General features: G+C 35.0%; 1 protein-coding gene across 2 annotated transcripts in view; it reads left to right on the top strand.

Moving 5' to 3' along the window:
• KLHL1 (kelch like family member 1) overlaps positions 1-17,559 on the top strand; it is a 264,033-nt gene that overhangs the window by 172,177 nt on the left and 74,297 nt on the right. For both annotated transcript variants that reach the window (XM_050900633.1, XM_050900623.1), the window contains one exon: positions 11,341-11,527. In XM_050900633.1, the coding sequence (XP_050756590.1) occupies positions 11,341-11,527 (187 nt within the window). The remainder of the gene's footprint in view (positions 1-11,340; positions 11,528-17,559) is intronic.

Genomic DNA, 17,559 nt, shown 5'->3' with positions numbered 1-17,559 from the left:
TTTCTGTCTTGGAGAAGAAAAAAAATCACTATTAATTCTCTTTCTTTTTTGTAATATATAGAGTATTATGTATGTGTTTTCAGGGCTCTGTGACTTTGTCTATGAAAGAGATTGTAAAAAAGGAAAATAACATTTTATTTTGACATACAAGGGAAACCAGGCAGGCAGAGTTTGATAATTTTTGATGTTGTATCTCTTGTTATTGAAAGCCTACTCATGCATCTTTTTGAGTCCCACAAAGAGTGTTTGCATGTACACTTTTATTCTTGAGTATATGTCAGGGAGTCAAATAATTAAATTGAATCTCCTTGTAATGCCTGGTAGATAACCACCGTAACTGTGAAAAACTCACCTGGCCTCTTAAAAAATGCCTGTTTGTGAAAACTAATTGGTAATTGGTTAACTCAAAATTACTTGTAACATCATACTTCCTAGCAGTAAGTGCTAAGTCTGAGTTTGCTTTGTCCATATTATATTAATTTTCAGAATTTTCATTATGATTTTCCTACTATACTTTGTGACACTAAGTAGATGAAATGATTTAGGATAAAACTGAATATAGTGAGCTTTGGGTATCATCTGGAATGAAATAATCTGGATTAAAAATTAGGACTCTGCATCAGAAAATCAAATTGATTTGAGCAAAGCCTATCAAGACTTCCAGAAAAAAGGCAACACCTTTGGTATGCTGTTTAATTTCTCAACCTTATTGGACTTTTAATTAAAAAAAAAAAATAAAAAAATTAAACTTCCATCACTTCTAGAAAAGAAAGTTAGTTAAAGAAGTGCTTTATTACCTAATCATGAAAGCAGCTTCATTCTTTTCTAGTTTTTTAACAAGATTTATAATAATATAAAATCGTAATTTAAGTGAAATCCTATTATTCCTGATTTAAACCTTCTTAGTGAGATTAGCATTTAAATTATCTGCTATCAATTTTATTTAAGTTTTTAGTAATGGCTGATGTCTATTCAATATCTGTAGACTACACCAAAGATCTTGTTCATATTAACCATCATTTTAATCCCAGAGAAGACATGGATATATTCATTCAGGCAGAATCCTGAATTAATTGATGCATGACCAAAAGTATTCATATAGAATTAGATCCTTTTGGTATCCTGTTAATAATATTAGCTAAGTATATTGTTGTTTCTACATATAAGCTCTAGTTTAAGTGGAAATAATTAAGTTTGACATCAGGCTGTTCTTGGAAAAAGAGATAACAAAACTATTTACAATCATTGCAGAATTGTCCTGAAAAACATACTGTCTCCAAGATCAATTTACCTATGAAAAACTTAAATGACAATTACTGATCAGTTGCCAGTTGCAGAACCTGTGTTCAGCTCTCTCAAGGAAGTCTGCATAATTTTTTTGAAAATGGAGCATTTCAACAAACTCTTAAGATGAAACAATAAAATGAAAGTGATTAACTCACAATTTTGTTTATCTCATAGGTTCAAAAGTTTTTAAATAAGGTTATGAAGTTTAAACATTATTAAACAATTAGTCTTTATAACAAGAGGGTTTCTATCCAACAGAAGTAGCTCAGAGATTATTGGTTTTGTAAAAAGAAGTAGCACTTTGTGGGCGACTTTTTTTTTCCTTCATGTTTGCAGTGGAGCATAAATAGCCTAACTGATGTTTCTTAAAATGGGTATATACAGTTTTAATCAGAATAACAATGAATTAAGTTGAAATCTGCAGTTATGATAGTATTTACAGGCATTTCTTGCAGTTGTCTAATAGACAGAAAATACAAAGTGTCAAAAAATTTATTCCTTTCACCACATTAGGCAACTGAAATACTTCCATTCATATACCAATACAATGATGCAGGAATAATGACTTCTTCTTCTGCCAGCTTTAGACATATAAAAAAATTATTCTAATTGGAGTTTTGTCCAAAGATGCACAGTGTTTCCTAACAGCTAGAGCAGCATAAACATAGTAAGACTGAAAGTGGACTGAAAACTTTTTTTAAAGAAAGTTTTAAAACAGTATTTTTATACTTTCCAGGAATTCATACAAACCCTTTATTTGCTTTTCATTTTAATCTGTACAAAGAACAATCATGACCTTACATTTCAGAAGCCTCTGTTCTCTCCTGATAGCTGCATTAATATGATCATCAACAATAATCAGTCGTAACAAATCTGTACATGGAAGAAGACACATAAAAGGACAATGATGGCTAATCAATCAAGTATCTCTCTTGAAAACCATTAAATATGCAAATTTTAGGTCATTCCTTCTTCAGATTTTTGTCTCATATGGTAATGTGTTTCTCTGACTCAAGGTTGTCAAGTGACTTCAGATACATTTTGGATCAAGAAAGAGACTCACGGGCTTTGTTAAACAAAATGTGCCATAAAATCATAGAATCATAGAATAGTTTGGATTGGAAGGGACCTTAAAGATCATCTAGTTCCAACGCCCCTGCCATGGGCAGGGATACCTTCCACTAGACCAGGTTGCTCAAAGCCCCATCCAACCTGGCCTTGGACACTTCCAGGGAGGAAAAAACCACATTTCATTTATTCACAGTTCATTTAAAGGATTTTAAGCTTTTTGTTCTTCTGTTATGATAATTAATATTATTAAGATAAGGCTAATCCTGTGTTCCGCATAACATTGGCATGTAAGTTTCTGAGGGCACAGGAGACTCTAGGGTTTTTTACAGGGAGAATGCATCTAGATACTGGGATATTTTTTAGAGAACAGGAAGTTGCTTTCTGTCTATGATAAAATTAATGTGTTTGGGTATGAAATTTAATACTATTCAGGGTATAGAATGATTATGTGTTGTTAAGGACTACTCAAGATTCTAAGTCACAATAAATAGACATGGGCAGGTAGGGACCACATAAAGCATAACTTTGAATGATGCTGTGCCCCTTTTGGCAGCAACTATCACTTGGAAAAAAGATAAAAACTTTTGCATGTGCTTAGTAGCTTACTTTGGCATGCAGGGAACACTTTCTCACTTTATTCAGTTTTATAGCCCTGACACCTGTCCTGGAGGAAGTATCCAAGTCTTTCTTTTTAATGGTAGGAATCCTGTGGTGTTTCCTCATCTCCTCGTTTGGGTAATTACTGTGTCTGAGGCACATACCAAGGTGGTGGAATTTGAGGTTTAGTTCACCCTGACTGAGCGAATATTGTCACATCTCACACTTTTCACAAGGTAGGAAGCTCTACCTAAGTCACCAGGGCACGTTCTGTGCCTCTTCAGAAGGATGAGGATACTATGAAAGTTTTGGTGAAGCAGTTCTCTGGCTCTTCCATTGTCTTGTAGTCTCTTCCAAGAGTGGGGTGCAGGAGAGGGCAGAGTGATTATTTCCTTCCCAGGCAGGTGGCATGCTCTTTTTCTCTAGTAGTGGCTGAATTTCATCCTAGATGCCACATGTTCAACAGGGGAGAATGGGACCCATCCCACCTCTCAGATGATCATTTATGTAGAATATGTGAGATTTAACTTAATATCATTCAAATCAACTAATCAAATCACTAATACTCTCACCTGATAGCTGCAAATCAATGGGATAAAAGAGGGGCTGGGGGAGATCTGTCAAGGTGCAGTAGAAGTAGAGATGCTTGCCAAGGAAGGAAGGTGGGAGCCAATGCTGACAGCAAGGCAGGCAGCAATAAGGGCGCAGTCTCATGGTGGACCCACTGTCAGTCACTGTACCAGTACTAAATCCTTTTGTGCTCATTAGACTTGACTTTCCTTTTGGCAGTACTTGAGTACTTTTCACTCCAGATCTCAAATTGAATGTTCTTCACTGAGATGAAGCATGCCTGCTCTCTGCAGCATTGTGTTGAAAGTAATTTAGAAGTACAGCTGAGAAAGGACTTGGTGGGGTTTTTAACTGGGAAAAATGAGAAGCGTGATGACACAAAGTTACTAAAATTCTCAGGATATTGCTAGTCTGAGAAGGTCTCAATGCTAGAAGTAACTATGCTGAAGTAGCACTGTCATGGGTCTTCTGAGAAGCGACAGCTCTGTGAGTTTCCACATGTTACAAAACCCAGAAATCTTAATTTAATGTTAGATATAATTCTCTCTTAATGAAGTATGTCATAGCCATGGAAGAACAAGCTGAACGTAATATGGTTTCCAGGGGAACATCCTTATTAACTGAATTTCCTGATCAAGTGCATCCTGATTTAATAAAAATATATTGATTATTTTGATGTAATAAGGAAAGATAACTATGGAGTAGAAAAACATTGAAGCAGATTATTGAAATTTAGACAACATGAAACAGCGTTATATGACGTTTAGTTTCTAAACAGTAGCTTTAATTTCAAGGTTTTTTTCCCCTCACTCACAGGGTTTAGCCATTAAGACATTCAGAAATACAGTGTTTATCACTAGTCAGCCCATGTGCTAAAATAAGTGGGTAGGAGGGAGGAATTAATATTTTTCTGAAAATTATTTTTCCTGTATCTTCACAGTTGGGAAAAGGCATTGGAATAGTATGTTTCACCCCATAAGATTTTTTTTGGTTTTACTTTTACTCTTACTTCTTTAGTTAGCTAGGGGTTTTTTTGACAAAAAAGATTTTTATGATTTGGCCATTCAGTATTTTTTTTTTTTTTTTTAAGGAAATGAACACAGGTTTCTGTCTGCTTTTAAAGTTTTATTTATAAATATTTTGTTTCATTTCTAGGATGAATTTCTAATCGGAAAGAAAAAGAGATTCAGCCTCTATTTGTGGCTGGTGCCTGAAATCTCAGAATTTTGGGACAGGACAGTATTCACTGATTGTTACTTCTTTATTTGAAACACCTGGCAACTCAGTTGGAAGATCTTAGAGATAAATATTTGCTTTAAGAGCCTAGGCACAGATTGGAATGTAAGAATAAAGAAACAGCTGTCTGATAGGAAGTCACTAAATATGATTGTTGGACTTTGATCCTTACTGATATAATAACCTTGCCGTAAAAAACCTTGTCATCAATTCCATTAATTCCATTAAGCATTAGAAAGTATAGGTAACTTAATATATCACCTCAAATTTGTGCAGGGGAAACTGATAATTTGATTTCTCAGCTTTCTTGTGCCTGTATTCTGTTAAATTAATTGTTGACAGAGTACACTGTCTGGTTCAGTAGTCCTAAATGTACGTTAAATCATTTTGCAAGAGAAGAGATCATCCTGCCTAAACTCTGAACATGATTTGTCTTCAGATCTTTGATTTTTAATCTACTGAGTAGTGTGCTGAGTACTTCAAAGGGAAAAAAATCACAAAAAGAATATATTAAAAATCTTAATATTATGAAATATAAATTTACCTAGTGTTAAGAAATATACTTAATACTGCTACTTGTTAACACTTGTTTAATATTCTTATTTAGTAACATTAATTGCATAATAACCAACACCAGAACACGCACACACACATACACACAAATCCTTATCATATCTAGCATACAAAATTTTTGCTTTTAATTTCTTGATAATCTGAAGTTTTCGAGCCCTTCCATTGATATTGTGGGTACCAAGATTATAAGGACACACGCTCTGGAAAGTTATTAAAAGTAATAGCTTAAATACCTTCTTGAGAGTTGTGTTTTCCTCTACACACTAGGGAGGGTAAATAAATTTGAAAATAAATTGGACTCTAACCATAGACAGGTTTTTTGGTGCTCAACTTAGATTAAGAAACATAGTAAAAAATCCAGTGATTATTCTACTATTCTTTTACTGACCCTAACTCATTAATATTAAATGTAAAAACATCTAGAAATGCTGTATTTTACATAATACCATTCCAGTCAGTGTGAAAACACTCACCAGCTATGAGGAAGAGAATAGAATCTTGATATTTAAATTCATGAGGTTAGACGTGGAGGTAGTATATGTTAAAACATAATACAGTTCAACAAATATGTCAGAGTAGTATACATTTTAATGCACTTCCTGATAAAATTTTAAGGGGCTGCCATTTTGATTGAAAGTAGCGGACTTTGGGAGCTGGCCATTTTCCTGTAAAAAAAGAAGTCAATATCAAAGTTGAAGAATATTTTCAAGGATAATTTATTTCACGTGCAATTTATTTGCAAACATTTATATCAAGCTATTAACCTCAACCATGTATAGTGACCCCTTTTAAAAATACTGCCATCAAGGAACACAAATGTCTCTGCTGGTTTTTGCATGTGTCTATTTCTGTTCTGCCTGTGCCTCATACTATTTTAATGACTCTTGACAAGCCAGCGTCTTCAGTCTTCAGCCACAGAGCACTTATATTATAGATGTAAGTATACATTGTTTTAAGCTGACCATAGTATTAATGCCTGTTTAGTGAACTTGTTTGTCCAAAAGGGGCTTTTTCTTGTTAAAATTATCAGAAATCTAGACACAGGCAAGTGTGTTTCTGGGGAGTAAACCTTTAATATAAGACAATTATGTACGTGATATTGGCTCCCTCTTACTGAATTTCTGCGGTCAAAGGAATATGGCCTTGGAGTATATAAATCAGCAGAAACTAATTAGTTTAAAAGATACATATATGCTGGGGAGATGCCAGAATGGGAGTTTATGGCAAATTTAAAAGAGCAGATTTAATTTCAAATCTTTTCTGTAACATTTCTCTGAGACTGAATTCATATTAGCCAATCTCAATATTTTTCTTGGTTTTCCAGTCAGTTTTTTATTATTCTGCCGTTGCTGTTTCAAAGATGTTTTAGTAGTTTCTTAATACAATAATCATGCATATTTATAAAAATAAAAATGATAGATACTGTTGTTTTATTAGAAAATAATAGCAAATATAGTTTTGGAAAACAAATACATGGAGGGACTTCTATACCTCATTTTCCGTGTAAGATGAGAAAAAATGCTTGTCCCACCAGACATAGAAATTTGATATGACAACTTTCAAAAACCTAATCTGCCTAAATGAAAGAAAGCATATGAGCCATTCATTATTGATTGGGAGGAAAAACTTCAGACCTCATCCCTTCATGTGTTGTTACATTAATCCAGATTTGGCACATTGACAGCAATTTATTCAGAGATCCTCAAAGATATTTGAAGTCCCCAAAATATATCAATACATACATTTTCAGCCCCATTGTATCTTATCTGTCTTTTCCTTTCATATATTTATTTTTGCTTTCATGATTGCGGGATCATTTGTGGTTAATGCATAATCTATTTGCAAACATTTACATAAAACTATTAACATGGACCACGTTCAATGACGTTTTCTGAAAACATTATCATCAAGGAACATAGCTGTCTTTTTTGCTTTCACATATTCATTCTTTTAACTTTCTTGTATCTTAAGTGATAAAACAACACCATTGTGTTTAGTCCATAGGTTTAGTGACCAAAAAAAATGTTTTATATTTGATTTAGCCTTCTTAATTGTACATTTGTGATATAGCATGTATTGATTATAGCATTTACTTTCACATCCTAAGAAGAACACATGAATATTAGGATTACTACATTTAAGATATTGTAAGTTTAGTATTTATGCAGTCCTTGTGCAAACTAATAAATCCTGTGGTTTCCTTTTGTATTACCTGTTCCCTCTGCAAGATTATGGAATAGAATAGAGTAGAGTAGAATAGAATAGAATAGAATATTTCAGTTGGAAGGGATCTACAGTGATCAACTAGTCCAACTGCCTGACCACTTCAAGGCTGACCAAAAGTTAAAGTATATTATTAAGGGTATTGTCCAAATGCCTCTTAAACACTGGCAGCCATGGGGCATCGACCACCTAGAGAGAAAACCTGTTCCAGTGATTGACCAACCTCTCTGTAAAGAAATGCTTCCTAATGTAAAGTCTACTGTTTGCTATGACCCTAGGGGCTTTGTGTGTATTGCTAGCTTTCCTATGCTAAATTCTCACACTTTTAGTCTTATTCCTTCCCCCTGAAACTAGCTCCATCTGTGGTGAGGGCTCTTTGTACCTTTCTGTATTGCCTTCTACTTTCTCTTTTCCTCTCCCTTTTTTTTTTATCCCTCACCTGTTTTTCTCTTTCATTATATTGATATATGGATATTTTATGGTACCAGATATCCAGGAAGTTGGGCAGAACAAAACACAATGTGTACTGTCATCTGAAATGTGCCAGAGGTTTTCAATGTACAACAGACAGCTTAAAACTATGAATTTTGCTAACTAGATGCTAACGCTTTAATAACATAAACTGGTTTTCATCCACTTTTGCCTAGAACTTCATTGAACATCAGTGTGACTCACTCAAACTATCCACAAGTTTTCTCACTCATGATTAGCCCATGGAGGACACCTCATAGTCTTGCTAATTCAGGCAGCTAGCTTTAATTAAATAGAAATACCTTTTAAAAAATCCTTTAATTTCTTCAGCTACAATTGTGGAATTTGTGTTAGACCAGAAAATAATTAAATACCCTGTCTTCCACTGCAATGCATAGTCTCCCCAACTTAGAGAGTTTGATCTGCAGTTTAATAATAGAATCAAACTTTCCAGATACAAAAAGTTTTAGCTACTTCCCCATGGACTACAAGTACGCAAGTTAAAGACTAATAACAAATGAAGTCCTCCTTCACTCTAAAAAGTCCATGATTATTAATAGCACAAATCTTACTACTCTTATAGCAATCTTTCTACATTGCCACATAGCTTTTGTGCATATATTAAAGGTGATATTGTAATTTGCAATACACAAGATGTGAGTAGCATTTAACCCACTCAGAATTCCTAATAACTGCATTTCTACAATTTTAATGTAGATAACTTTAATATAATGCACCTGAAGGACAAACAATAATAATAAATAAATAAGCAAATTTTTTAAAAAAGCCAACTCTTAACTTCAAATTTAAAATCATAGGTTCTGGGTTGGCCACTTCCATTCAGGAGTGAAACTTTGGGTCTATAAAATCTGAATTTCTGGAAAAGTCAGCTTCAAGATCTGTAGTAGTCAAAAAGACAAAATCAAATTTACAAGTTATTAGAAAAGAAAAGGATAACAAAGCAGAGAACATCATTATGCCACCACAGAAGTCCATGGTTTGCCAGTATCTTTAATAATGTGTGCAGTTCTGCTCCCTTCACAAAAAGAATCTAACAAAACTGAAAGGTTCAGAAAAATCCAACAAGGGTGATAAAAGATATGAATCTTCTTTCATACAAGTAACAATTAACTAAGCTAAGGTTCCTCAGTCTAGCAAACAGTCAACTAATGAAGAATATGACTGAAGTCTAGAATATTATAAGGAACTTGGTATGGCAGGGCTCAGTTATTCATTTTCTTTCAATAGAAGAATTAGGGGGCACTGAAAGAAAGAAATGAATGAAACAAATGGAGTGCAAGCAAATAGCAACAGGAGCCAGGTTTGAAACAAACAGGGGGAGGTAAACCTTCATATGCAGCGAGTGATAGGCCGAATTTGTTGTGAAAACATACTGTGGATGCAACAAATTTACATGAGTTCAAAGGAAGATTGAACTAGTTCATGGAATATCAGGCCCCTGAGAATTACAAAATGCATGGAAAAGACATCCACCTCAGAACGTCCCTGATCTGAAAGTTGGACATTGGGGGAATATTAAGGGGTATTACTATATATTTGAAAATAGTCTTATGGTTTGCTCCCTAGACATTGACTTATGGCCACAGTTGGAGATATATTTTATCTAGGCTGGATGAACCTCCCTATTCACTTCTTTTAATAAGCAGGTCTATTGTTTGTCAGGTCATCAGCCATGTAAAATAAGAGTTCTGGATCACCAGTTGAGATGCTGCAGTGTGTAATTGCCTTTCTTTGGACCTGAATAGATTCATTTCATGACTGACACCTAAAATCAGAAGCAGGAGTCTGCTGTCTACATGTACAAGCTATTAATATTTTAGATGTCACAGAACACCTGTGTTATCTGCAAAAGGCTGACAGATTGACAAAGGACATTCATGCATTCTTCAGCAGCCAATGAAGTCCAGATGAAATAGCTGAGAGCCCTTAAAAGGCATCTAGCTGCCTGTGTTTAGGCAACTGCAAAAGTTTGCATATGTTTGCATATATGTGTCTGTGAGGGACATACCTCCTCATAGACTCTGAGAACTAAATTCTCCTGCTTCCTGGCCTTCAGCCGCTTCTCTGAAAATGATTGGGTCTCCCAGACAGATGTTCTATGAGATCTAGAAATCTACTAGACTGTACAGGTACACTGCCATATGCAGTTAAAACCTGCTCTAATTTGATAGTCAGCAGGATATAGGGATCACCATCTAGAGGTAATACTCAATTGCCTGAACATAAACATTGAGAGTTTGATTGAATTCTGATGCCTTCGGGTGTCTGAGATATCTACAAGGGTCTGGCAGATATGGCACGAAATCTGCATAAGTGTTGCACTCTTCTGGCCTGACATCAGTGAGATCACAGAATCACAGAATCATTCAGGTGGGAGTAGACCTCAGGAGGTCTCTAGTCCAACCTCCTGCTCAAAGCTGGGTCAGCTATGAGGTTAGACCAGGTTGCTTAGTCTAACGGGATCTTGAAAACTTATAGGGTGATTTACAGCATCTCAAAAGCCAGTAGATATGTACATACGTACAAATGAATCAAACACTTAACATTTACAACTTGTAGCCTTCTTCCTTGGAAACGTAATAGAATATTCTTTCAGCTGTATGCACTGAACATCTGTTTTGGTAACTACTGATTATAGCTTTTGTGCCAATTGTGAAGATAGTTACATTATCTGGATTATTAATCCTTAATTTTGCCAATAATACAGCAAAACCATAGATTCAAAGCTTGCACAAGCAAGTTCTTTTGTTTGGTTTTTTTGTTGTTGCTGTTTTGGTTTTTTTGGTTTTGTTGTTTTGGGTTTTTTTGTTTTGTTGTTGTTGTTAGGGGTTTTTTGGTTTGGTTTGGTTTGAGAAATAAGGGATGTTCCTGGAAAGTATTACATAAAATACTGTAGAATGTTGTTATGTTATATGACTGCACATTCAAGATGCTTGCAAAGAGATGCCTTCTGGATCCTTTCAATGTTATGTTGGAAACCATTAAAAATAAGTCAGGCTGTAGCCTATAAGAGAATGCTTAATTTTCTTCAATGTCTTCAGTAAAAGAGTAGTAAGATTGTAGTCTTAAGGCATGGTGAAACAGTGATCTAAAAGTTGCCTAGAGTCTTTTAAAAATCAACTAAATATTTACTTTCCTGTCCCTCCTCCAAGAAAAATAGCCCTGCAAACCTCCGTATTCTACAATGAAGTGATAAACTTACGATATTTGTTTTGTAATCTTCTCTCATTGCATGCAATTACTTTTCTAGGAATTTCTAGCATTTTTGATTCACGATCGTGTCATTCACAGATATTGGCTGACCTAGAAAACCATGCGCTTTTTAAGGATGACCTAGAATGCCAGAAGCTTATTCTGGAAGCCATGAAATACCATCTTTTACCAGAGAGAAGAACTCTCATGCAGAGTCCAAGAACTAAACCTAGAAAATCTACAGTTGGGACACTTTATGCTGTTGGAGGAATGGATAACAACAAAGGTATTAGAGGATATTTGTTACTTTATAAAAGTTAAATTTTGCATTTTCTTTATTAGAAAATAGTGAAATAACTTTCTATTCCAAGATTGGGGTGGGGGTGTCTAAATCAGTCAAGAAATGCTGCCAAGACTTCTGGTCCGATGAAAATCTACTGATATATAAGGAAAAGTATAATACTGTTAGAGAAAAGAAACTGAGTTTTGAGTTCATTCTTTGTTCAAAATCATTATAATTTCCAGAAAGAATTTTAACAAAAAATCTAGAGTAATATTAATTTACCTTAGTTTTAGCTTTCTAGAATTATGTTTAATTTATAAGTAAGTCAACTATGTACGCACCTTTTCTAATCAATGAAAAAAGGCAGGTTGATATGCAGTGTATTCCATCCTTAAGTAGTTGTCTGAAATACTACGGATGATTCACGGTCTTCTGATGCAGAAATTTATCAATCTTCTAGAGAAAAAAACTAGACAACTAGCTTAAACTAGATTACTACTTTGTCAACAGCTAAAGGAAAACAAAATTATCCCCATCTTACTGCGAAGAAAAGTAGGAAGCAGTGGAAATTTTATTAAAGTATTTTGTTGTTATTTGTTGTGAATAAGAATTATGATGATGTGCTTTTATTTCTGGTAAGAAGTCTAATCCACTGATTTCTTGAATGGAACGAAATAAAATATTTGAACTAAAAGCTAGTTGTGTTATAAGCCTTTATACTCGAAAGGCTTTTATTATTGTTTTTTTGTTGAAACGCACTAACAACGCCACAGTATCTTACATTTTCATGGCCATATTTAGACTGAAGAATATGCCTTCGGAAACATTAGTTCTAATATAAAATAAACTGTACTTAAAAAAAGTATAATATAAAATTAGATCTTCAGTATTTCACAACTCTCTTCCTAGGTGTAGTTATTGCAGTTGTTTCACTAAATAGCTGTGGCAATATCATCTGCAAAAGGACATTGTTTTTCCCATAAAGTTACACCAATGAGAAAGATGTATGACATCTGTGCTTGTGTGAAAAAGAAATGTTGAGAGAAAAAGAAAATGCTGAGGAAAGAACCAATACATATATCTTATTATAGCTGCAGGTTATTTTTGTCCTTTTAACATTTATAAATGTTTGTGTAGCTAAATGTTAGGCATGGATTTGCACAGAACATCATTGCCTTTGGATCATAAAATACTTGAAATACAAATTTCCTCTTACTTAGGACAAATGACGATGAACACTTTAAGTATTCAGGTAGTGGAAATGACCATAAACCCAATTTAGGTGCAGCTGTATTTGTTCTAGCTTACTCTACAGATCTGTTCCTTGTTCATATAGCAAATCAAAATATAGAAATATTTAGGAAGACAGCACAGAGCGTAGCACCATTGCAGCATCAACGCGCAGCCTATTTTGCAGATGCAGGTCAGGCAGAAGCAGTTTATTTCTGTAGTACCAGGAGAGAATGCAGTGCGACAGAGGTTCAGCCTTCTGTTGATGCAAACTCTGACTGAAAACAAAAGTACCAGGGCTTATATACATTTACAGCAGATAAAAACTGGTTTGAGAGGGAGCCTGGTATGGCAGAGCAGCATCTGTGTAGTAGGAGCCTTTGTTACAGCTGATGTAACGTGTGTTCCCAATAACAGGATCTGCAGCCATGCGGCCTCGACTTGCATCTGCTCAGCTCATCCCTCTTGTGATTCTGCTGTGTCCTTGACTAGCTTTTATGCCCAGCGAGCCTTGCTTCCACATGTCCGTTCAGGAGACCTGAGTGCTGGTTGTGTGTTTTGAAGAGTCACTGAGTTCATAAAGCTTGCCTCAATATTTGGGCCGTGAGATGATGCTGATACTGTATTCTCTCTCCTCAATAATCAATAATTTACTTTTTTTCCACAACTTTCTCCATTTAAATGCCGACATGGATGATCATGATTCACAATGATGTATTTTTAATGCCTCCTGGTGTTTGCTACCAAATATGAAACAGTTACATATAAGAACTAGGTACGCAAATTAGCAATTTATTAGCTAGCATATAAAACAGTGGGTAAGTGCTAGTATTATGAAAGTATTTGAAGGTTATATGGCCCATCACATAAAAAGTAGCCTAGCATACTAAATCAAGTTTGTTTTGAAATCTGTTCTATAGTTATCTTCCTTTCCATAATAAAGAGGTGATAATTAAACTCCAGCAGCCAGTGACTGGAATTATGCCTGACGTGAAAAGTTAATGCAGCATAGTACTAACTGGATAGAATTAAAAGGAACAAAGTTAGATCATTTTGTAATATTAATTTCCTAAATGTACAAACTCTCATTTAAATCTCTGTTTCCACACACTTTTGTTTATTTATTCAGTTAATTTGAAAGGCATATATAAGAAACAGATTTTTTTCTATATGTTTACATTAATAGAATTAGATCTATTAGATTAGAGTTATATGCTTCTGATAATGTTTCATTCACCTTACCCATTCATATCATCACGCTGACTTCTGTAATTTGGATTAACAGGATTAAATCATCTAGTAGTATACAAAAGCTGTCTAAGTGCACATAGAAGGGAGGCTGCTAGACTGAAATAAATGAGTAAATGCAACAAGACATACACCAATTTGTAAGAATGGCAAAACACTGGCTTCTTGCAGCCTTCTTGGAATCCCAAATGCAGAGCGAAAGCCATGTGATAGAACATGATGTATATGGTCTATGTTAGATAGTGCTATGGAAAATTATGATGAGGAAAATATACTTGCACAGCAAGGGGAGATTGGTATAAATAATTGAGCAGTGTTATACTGATTGCAGAATACTGATTGATCTCTCATGAGGTGTTCTAACATGTCTCACTGCCTAGCAGGTAGAATAATAAGGGACAAGAAGAATCTGCAGAAAAAGAAAACAAAACAAAAATGTTAGGATAACCATGATCCAAAAACACTGGTATATATTACTTTTGGAATAGTCCTAGATTAGTTCATCAAAGTCCTAGATCAGTTCATTATTTACTGAATCACAGTCTTTAAGTAAATACAAGGGAAAAAGAAATGAAAAATTACATGAGCAAGAAACTCTTCCATAAAAATGTGACAGGTCATTAACAAAGAGAGGGAAAAGTTGATTTACTGAAACATTGATATTAAATGTGTGTTTTTCATTAATCTTGTGACTAGATATAAAACCTATCACAAAAATAGCTCTGATGGCAAATAGGTGAGGTGCATCATTAGTCTATATCAAGCAACATTAAAAGTCCTTTCATTTTTATTTAGATATTTTTTAGAAAGATCTTTGATATTACCACAGATATATTAAAAAATGAATCTTCTTAAATGTGAAATTGTGAGGTCACCAGTTATTGTTCCTTAAACTCCCATGTTGCATATCTTGCCTTTTCATTAATGGTTTTCAATCATTTGTAATAATCCTTTTTTCTTTACAAATACGGTTTATCAAATGTGGTTTATTATTTAGATATCATTATTTCACAGGAATGTCATCTAACATAGCTACATGAAGTTACTCTTTTGCTCTGGTGAACTTCAAAGATGTCCTTGTTTTTCTGGGCTTAAACCTTATTTATTTTAATTTTATATTTTTCATTCTCATATAGGCATACTTTTTAAATACTGAAAGAAATATTGGACAACCTATTGTAAATACTGTAAATAAAAGCAAAAATAGGGAAGATAATGTTTTTCCTCTTAGGTAATTCTTGCTTTTTAAGATATGTGTCTGAGATGCCTATAACTTGAAAATCTATCTACCTCCTTCCTCTTCAGTTTAGTGGGAATTCATAAAAAAAAGAAAAAAAAGAAAAAAAGATTTTTTCGTGGCATTTTGCAAGTTGTGGAAATTACTACAAACCATTTTGTCTTCACATACATAAAACATTTGACAGCATTCATTATCTATTCATTTGATGTACATAACTATCTTGAGAAAACATCTTATGTTCGTCTTGCATTTTCATTCAAAATATACAATGTACAGTAACTGAGCTTAATTTTCCGAATGTCAATGCTTATAGTCCTTGTATTAGTATAACACGCAAACAGCAAAATCTACTTAAGAAGGTACAGTATTTTATTTTCAAAAAAAAGGAAAAAAAAGTCCAATGTGTTTATTACTGAACATTTCTCCCTGGTGTGCTTTTTGAAAAGTTATATATAAATATACATACTTTGTAAGTATACATAGATGTATGTGTATATATACTCTTATATATAAGTAATATGAATTATTGAGGTGTTCTCTAAAAGTTTGAGACTGTAGTATGGTAAAATACTCCACCTTATCTGTTGTACTTAAGATGTTCCTTAATCCAGCATGCAAATGAATTCATGGCTAGGGCTTCCTGCATTTAATGATAGATCATCTTCATAATACATTTTTGTTAAGCTGCTTTTTTTTTTTTTTAATAAGAACTTGGTACATTTTCTTATTCCTATTCAGATATTAGAATACAAGTAACTAGTCTCATGCTTACAAACTGTTAAGGAAAGTTGGGACAGCCACTGGCTCCAGCCGCCCCGGCCCAGGACCCGCTGGAGCCCAGCACAGTGCTCCCAGGGATGCCGGGGTCTCTGCTTGGGCTGAGGGATGCTTCTGCTGTTTTCCCATTAGCAGGTTCAACCAGTATGAAAGTTAAGCGTGTGTCCCAGAGACAGGCACAGACACACACAGATACACACAGGACACGGACACGGCCTGTCACACAGACAGCCACAGGCAAGGCGCTGCCTCCAGCAGCACCCACGTTCAGGACTCACACCAGACACAGACACAGTCAGCCACGTCCCCTCCTCCTCTTGGGCTGGCAGAGGCAGAAGGTCACCAGTGCAGCACACACACCACTCTCCAGGTTCACAAGCACACGCACATTCGCGGATCCCCCGAGCACCAGCACAGCCCTTCTGCCCTCCTCACTCACGCTGGTCCCCCCCAGTAGCTGGCTTTTGGCACACAGCCCCAGTGGCTGGAAGTTAAAGACCCCACTGGTTCCAGCAGCTGACACCACAGACCAGGGATGTCCACAGCGCCAGTCTGTCTCCAGGAGCAGCCCCATGAAGCAGGAACATAAACATGCTGTTATTACTCATGAAATAAGTAGATGTTTCACAAAAGATGAACTGAGAAGTGAGAAATGGATTGTCCCTTTTGCAATCCTATCTTTTTATTGATAACATCATATATCTGTCCTCACCAGTCCTCTGTATGAGTTTCTTCTGCCTTTAGTGCTAGTTTGTTTTCACCTGTATGCTTTCCATGAGGACATTTGTTATGTTAAATTAGAGAATCATGTAGTCATAGCCTTAAAATACCTCAGGAGGATGATAAGCCAAAATAAATTATGCCTCTGACATTCCAAGCAGCTGTCTGCCTACCACTTTTATTCAGATACGTACAGCTGTCCTCTGAAATCTTGCCTGCTCTATTTAAGTAAAAGTTCTGTCTCAGCCACAAAATTCCAGTGTTTTCAGATATTGTGAGTGATTTTACTGAGATAGATGATTGTAATGTGATGTTTACTCAGTTCCCTGTATTTCAGTATTTTACTATTCTTTCTTATACTTTCTGGAGTCCATTTTTTCCAAAAAATGAACACATCTAGTTTTTTTTAAAAACAAAAATATGTGTTGGTATAATCCGGTGTTTTCCCAGCCGTTCCCTAACTAGCAATGGGAAACCATTATAGCATAATTTACCTTAATTGTAAAATGCACAAATAAACAAGTAACACTCCATTAGCTTTAGGTCAACACTGTGTACCAATGACCACCTCTGTTTTCCTTTTTCTACTCTTTTTGGAAGATTGAACAGGAAAAGAATAATGGAATATATAAACAGGTACAACAACAACAAAAAGCATCTCTCATCAGAGTCATCAACCTAGCATAGTAATGAGGTTGTCATCATGGTGTGTTTTCTTGAGAAATTTAGAATACCAAAGTAAGAGACAGGCAGGCTATACAGAATGAATAACTGAATTTTGCAGTGTCTATATTGCAAATGTGCATCAAAACTTACTTTT

The sequence above is a fragment of the Gymnogyps californianus genome, chromosome 1, assembly GCF_018139145.2.
Source record: "Gymnogyps californianus isolate 813 chromosome 1, ASM1813914v2, whole genome shotgun sequence".
Taxonomy (NCBI): Eukaryota; Metazoa; Chordata; class Aves; order Accipitriformes; family Cathartidae; genus Gymnogyps; species Gymnogyps californianus.
This window is presented reverse-complemented; position numbering and strand designations above follow the sequence as displayed.